At 48.1% G+C, this 6556-nt stretch overlaps 1 protein-coding gene across 5 annotated transcripts in view; it reads right to left on the bottom strand.

Annotated features, from left to right (window-relative positions):
* Nucleotides 1-6556, bottom strand: part of MLXIP (MLX interacting protein) — a 54069-nt gene that overhangs the window by 16167 nt on the left and 31346 nt on the right. For 3 of the 5 annotated variants that reach the window (XM_075568248.1, XM_075568244.1, XM_075568247.1), the window contains exons 9-12: nucleotides 5603-6218; nucleotides 3162-3283; nucleotides 2387-2618; nucleotides 105-217 (exon numbers count right to left, since the gene is read on the bottom strand). In XM_075568248.1, coding sequence (XP_075424363.1) covers nucleotides 105-217; nucleotides 2387-2618; nucleotides 3162-3283; nucleotides 5603-6218 — 1083 coding nt within the window. The remainder of the gene's footprint in view (nucleotides 1-104; nucleotides 218-2386; nucleotides 2619-3161; nucleotides 3284-5602; nucleotides 6219-6556) is intronic. The other 2 variants (XM_075568246.1, XM_075568245.1) reach the window with 2 other exon arrangements.

The following is a 6556-nucleotide window of genomic DNA, read 5'->3' as shown; positions in this document are numbered from 1 at the left end:
CTTGGATTAAGATTGAATAACATTTTAGGTTTGAAATGTGAAAATCCCGAGGGGCGGACACACACACACACACACACACACACACACACACACACACACAATACCTTGAAGGTGCCACTGTGCGAGACGGCAGTGGTTTTCCCTGAGCTGCGTGGGGGGCTGAGGTTCTGTTCAGATGCACATGGGGACCCCTGCCTCGAATTGTGACAATCCTGACCTTGAAGAGACAATGCAGCGGTGATCCAGAACGTCAAGGACAAAAGACACACACTATAATACAACGAGAATGGCTTCCATGCAGCCACCTCTGGGGTGGAATCTCATCATGACCATTTCTGGTTCTCTGGTTCACATGACAACCTCCAGCGAGAGGAGGCCAGAGGTACAGAGACCTTACAAATTACCATATTACTTCTCAACATAGGGTTACTTTAAGAGGAATTAAACTTCAGGTGTATCCACCTTCTACACCACACCTTCTCTGTATCCGACATGTCTATAGGGGTCACAAATGTGAAAGCGCAATTGCAAAGAGGCCCAAATATAACCACAATTACAGTTATGGTTTAAATAAAATGATGTATTACAAGGGTGGGAAACAATGGGTCGCCCCGGAGGCGGGACCTCAATCATTGCTGCTCGCTGGACCCATTGTTTTCCGAGATATTTACCTTGAAAGGTAGCACTTCCCACTTGTAATTTAAATCTCCTGCGTCAGGCGGACCGGTAGGCCAGTAAGATGCCATTGCGGCTTCCTAAGGCCGCGCTTATAGTGCCGGCGACGTGAAGTCGCCCGAAAACAAATACGTTGCCGCCGCCGCGTGCGCATATAGTGCACGCGACTACGACAAGTGACGGAAAACCTGAAGCCGGCAAAATTAGATTTTTCAAGGGCCGTGGCGTCACGTGACGGCCCTCGAACAAATCAAATTGCCGGAATCCCGCGACGTCGCCGCCCGGCGAAACACAACTTTCGCCGGTGGCGACGGGTGACGTCACCCGTCGTGTCGGCGTCGACGGCACTATAGGCACAGCCTAAGTCACGCGTGAGATTTAAACTGCCATATTATTTCCCCTGGATTGAATGTGGTATAGGCGCCATCTCACGAGCCAGAGGTCCCTGAAGCTGAAAAACAGCTCATTTAAGTTCCTGCTCCCCCATCCATGTAAAAACAAGGGGTGTGAGGGGGTCTGCTCGTTTAATCAGTTAAAACAAGGTGAGCAATGCTTAAAATAACAATGTTTCCACAGGAAGCATAATCATTTTGTAATCATTTTTTCCTGTTGAAAAGTTTATATAGGAAATATTGGATTACTTTATTAATGGGGGCGCGGGGGGGGGGGGGGGGGAGCAAATAAGAGATAGCAACCCCCCCCCCCATTTAGAGTCCTCTATTGGAAATTGAAACAAACATTCACCTTTAAAAATGAATTAGAGATGCCTTATTTGGTCTGGTTATTTTAAGGCATCAGTCGCCTAGATTTCAAATGTTTTATTTATTCAAATCTTGCATAGGAACGGGGACAGAGTGGCCTCAGTCACCCAATTTCAACCCAGTAAACACAGCGCTGTCTTTTTACATTTGTTCCTATAAACATGGTTCGGGCAAACAGTTAAGAGCAGGGGCGGCCAACTCCAGTCCTCAAGGGCCACCAACGATCAGGTTTTCAGGATATCCCTGCTTCAGCACAGGTGGCTCAAATCGGTGGATCAGCCAGAATGATTGCACCGCCTGTGCTGGAGCAGGGATATCCGGAAAACTTGATTTGTTGGTGGCCTTTGAGGACTGGAGTTGGCCACCCAAGATACACATGGAATTTGACAGCAGAAGACCACTTGGCCAAACTAGTGACCCATTTTCCCATCTGTTGCAAAACCTCAGACCCCCCTTTGATCCTTGGTTTTCTTTCATATTCGGGAGAGCCTTGGGTCTACCCCCAATAACTTGATATTCCCCTTACTGTATTAGCCCCTTTGGGAGACTATTCCTTGAATCCACCACTCTTTCCATGTAGAGCTTCCTCACATTTCTCTCTCAACCACCCCCCTCCCTTTGTGAAACCCCTTTATATATTTGGAATATTGTTTCATATGCCCCCCTCCTCCCTTGTATTCTCCAAGTGGTACATATTTAGGCCCTTTAGTCTTTCATGGTAAGTTTTAGGAGGCAGACCATGTACCATTTCAGTAGCCCTTCTTTCCACAAGCTCCAGTTAATTGATGTCCTTCTGGAGATCTGATCTCCACGACGTCAACACAATACTCTGAGATCTCACCAATGATCCATAAATTGGCATCACCACCCCTCTCTTCCTGCTGCCAATCCCTCAGTATACAACCTGGCCTCCTGCTGCCTTTCCCTCCTGCCGTGTTACAATTGCTTGCCTATGACTGCAGATAAAGAAGTAGAGAAGAAGTATTTCCCCCTGAGCTCACAGTATGAAGGAGAAGGTACTGTACTGCAGGTTTGGGATGGAGTTCTCTCTCTTTTCACCAAAGTCTCCGAGACGGGGCTGGGGAAAATCCGAGACACTGCAGGTTGGGTCTTCTGGTTACCCTGAGTTTGCGGAGCTGGCCCAACAAGAATACTGCCATGGAATTCGGTCACCCCAGACACCTGGATGGGAGAGACACACAGAGTTCAAGGAGGTACATTGCGCAAAAGAGCTAGTGTCAGCTGTCACTTTATAATAAGGATGTGTATGGAGATAATTGGCCCTGCTGATGGACCCACTATATGGACGGATTCAGAGCACGGTTAGTGAATATGTACAGAACTGACGGCATGATCTCTAGATATGCACTTTTGCCCAACAAAAGCAGTTTATGCATTGGCTGGACCAGTAGTTCTTATGGACCACGTTCAAAACGCGCTGGAGAAGAAGCAGATGGTTGGAGAGCGACAGATATGGCTCATTGACATGCTATTGGGTGGTGTGGCCATAACATGGAGGAGACTTGATCTTGTTCTAGAGACCCAGCTAAAATCTGTGCAACCAATCTAATTGTTGTGCATCGGAGAGAAAGGGAGGCTTGCGTCAAAGACCGCGACATTACCACCACACAACTCCTCCCGCCACTGAACCCTTCCACGGAGGACTAGGTTACAGGCTGTGAAGCGATCACCGGGTTAGGACACAAGCACAGATCATTCTCTTACTCCTGCAATTCCAGCCGGTGCGATGATAACGTTGGGTTGCGTCATCCTTGGAGCCAGCATAGCGTCCGTCTTTAAGGGTGAGGGGGACACGATCACAGCTTGAGTCTGCCCTTGGAAGGGAGCTAAAGGCGACATTAGGTTACACTGGAAAAAGGCAATGTTGGAAAAAACACACACAACTACTACTGAACTGCAGCAGCCTAGTGTTTCTCTGCTTGTAGATACATTGCTTTAAGAAGGATGCACGATCTGACCAACGTCACAGAATTGATGGAGCGCAGAATGAATCAAGAAAGCCTTATGGAACTGCCCCTGTGTGAGGTGAAACGCGTAGGGCAGAGGTATCCATTCCACTCCTCAAGGGCCACTAACAGGTCAGGTTTTCAGGATATCCCTGCTTCAGCACAGGTTGCTCAATCAAAAACTGAGTCAACTGTGCCGACGCAGGGGTATCCTAAAAACCTGACCGTTTAGTGGCCCTTGAGGACTGGAGTTGGCCACCTTTGGCCTATGCGTTTCGCCTCATAAAGGGGCAGTCCCATTAGGAAAAAAACAATTTTCTAAAACAACTTATTAGTGTAATTAGAAAGGATTCTGTCACCCTAAAGTAATTTTCACTTATTGGATTTCTCTTGATTATTTTTTTTTTAAAGTTTCTATTTACAGATTACGTAATTAAAAATCTTGTTTGGAAAATGATCAATCCAGACTTTTTCTCTTAAGAATAATTAAGCGGCCGAACAAAAACAAAAGGGAGGGGGAAAAAGTGCGGATCAACAATTCGCAACCACGTCTGTAATATAATAGTTTACAAACACAAGAGAGATTCAAATCGTAAAAAAAAACTCGCCAAAAGTATTTGGTTAATATGGAGACGTTAAAAATAAAAAAACAAATGATCTTTTAAAATGCTTATACTGGTCATATTTTATTTATTATTTAGTAGCAATCATCTAATATTTCCCCCATAAATCAGGCTTCACGGTGCCCAAGGCGGCACGCTGGCAGCAGGGACCCCCCTGTAAAAAAAAGGTAAAGGGGACTTTGAGGTGCGCCCCCATCTCATTTGACGTTGGTCACCATGGCAACGCGATGCTACATGAGGCGGTTCGCTCCGGTAAGACCCCCCCCCCCCCCACAAAGGAACACACACCCCCCCCTCGATCAGCCAGTCCAGGGTCCCCCACTCCCTCCCCCAGCTCCTCCCGGGTGGAAGTTGGATCCCGGCGCCGATAGGAGGGAGGGGAAAGAGCGCGGGTCCCAAGGCGGCCATCTTGCGCCAAGGCCGGACCCCGCTGCCAGGTGTTCTCTTTGACCCGAAGACCTTTAAAGAGGCAAAACGAGCAGCACTTAATAATAGACGCGACCTTTGATGACTTTAAATGAAAATGAATGACCTAAGCACCCGATCGATTCATTCGCCCGTAATCGATTAGCAAAGATCCTGCTTTTCCGGGGCTAACATTATGGCCGCTTTTCCGTTTCAGTCAACACATCCGTCAGTGTAACTCAGCAGCTACAATGTATCCTGGTATTACTACGGCAACATTAGGCTGCGCTTATGGTGCCAGCGACGGCGACGGCGCGGCAAAACAAATGCATTTCCGCCGTCGCGTGCGCTTATAGTAAGCGCGACGCGACGGATTGGTCGCGATCGCTGGAAGTCATCTCTATTTATTTTTCCAGCGACTGTTGCATCGCCGGCACTACAAGCGCAGCCTTTATCTATTGTTACAGTTTGCAGCTCACACTGCTGGGAATATTGGCAACAAATTATCACCAACAGCAAAGTGTTGCACATATCTTGCCCCGCTGGGGAGGTGGGATAAACCTGCGATAGAAATCACAGGATGCTCAGTGTATTAAAACTCGTTACAAATGGCATTACGAGTTACATAATTTTTTTCAATGCAGTATTATTAAATACTACAAAACAGATTAATAATAAAACATAAACACGTAGGATATTGCCTGGATGGCCTCTTTAAAGACGGATACAGTGTCTGATCGAAGACGATCAGGATAGAGCCCAAATTGTTGCACTCAACCTGATAACATATTTATTCAAAAACCTATAGTAGGTGCAGTACACAAATCACTTTGTAGACTACAATAGGACCAGTAGGTTTCGTTCTCCCATATGCACCCGGCGCACCTTAGATATTGGGTTTGAGCGGTGATTCCCCGTTGGTATATCTCTTTAAAGACGGTAAAGAACGCAGCGCACATTGTATCCAAACCCACAGCACATTGCTGAGCTTTGTGACGGACCTCATGGCCCACTAGCACCCGACAATAAAAGATGCGTGATTACACTTCACACGGGTTGCGTTCGCCCCCTGGCAAACGTATACCGACTGGCGGCAATCTCCCGGCACAAAAAGGTTTACCGTCTGAAATCTCAAACACATAACCACCAAAGAGGTAAAAAAAACACTCACCCGGAGCCAAGAAGGCATTTTTTAAAACTAAGGACACGGTCTCGGGTTGGGGAGCAGGCACAATTTTTTGAGGCTGTTTTTTTTTCGTTCCGGCGGTGGATTTGGTCAGGGCAAAGTACGTGCGCGGCTGCTGGGGGGCGCTGTGCGGAGCCGCCCCGGCAGCTTGCAATGAAATGTTACAAGGCACTTGTTGCTGCGTGGTGAGAATGAGGTTCTGGTTCTGGCTGAAGGTAGTCGCCGCGGGATTGTGGGTAAGCGTGGCGGAGGCAGTGTGCGTGATGACCGAGGCGTTGCAGAGCGGGAACTTTTCGGCGTCCGGCGAAATGAAGGTCGCCTGGGGAGCCAGGCGCGAGTTGGCAGGCACCGCCGGTGAAGCAGAGGTATGGAAGAGAGTCACGCGAGGGGGAAACACCGGGAAATAACCTTGCTGGCTGCGTATCGGGGTCGCGGAGTTGAACTTGCCGGGCCCTTGAGCAGTAGCGGGGCTGCCCACGCTGGAAGCGCGCCCTCGTCTCGGTTCTTGGACTTGTGGGAGGATGGAGGCAGGGCCCGGGCACGAGATTAGGTTTTCGTCTAGGTTTACGGGCGCGAGGGTGCCGCTCGGCAAAACGGGAGGCTGGAAAAATACCCAACATTATTAGACGCTCAATATATGATGATAAATAATAATAAATAAACAATCTTTAGTTCATATAGCGTTTTTCTCCCAATAGGACTGAAAGCGCGTCACAAATCACAGCATAGCGCGCGGTACGCAGCACATACGCAATTTTTGGACACAATCCCTAACCAGATGCACTTACAATCTATGGTTTTGGTGCCTGAGGCACAGGGAGATAAAGTGACTTGGTCAAGGTCACAAGGAGCCGACACCGGGAATTGAACCAGGCTCCCCTGCTTCACACTCAGTCATTGTTTCCAGAGTCAGTGTCGTTACTCACTGAGTCTTTACTC

The sequence above is a fragment of the Ascaphus truei genome, chromosome 13 (genome assembly GCF_040206685.1).
Source record: "Ascaphus truei isolate aAscTru1 chromosome 13, aAscTru1.hap1, whole genome shotgun sequence".
Lineage (NCBI taxonomy): Eukaryota > Metazoa > Chordata > Amphibia > Anura > Ascaphidae > Ascaphus > Ascaphus truei.
Note: the sequence above shows the minus strand (reverse complement) of the source record. Positions and strands in the feature narration are given on the sequence as shown.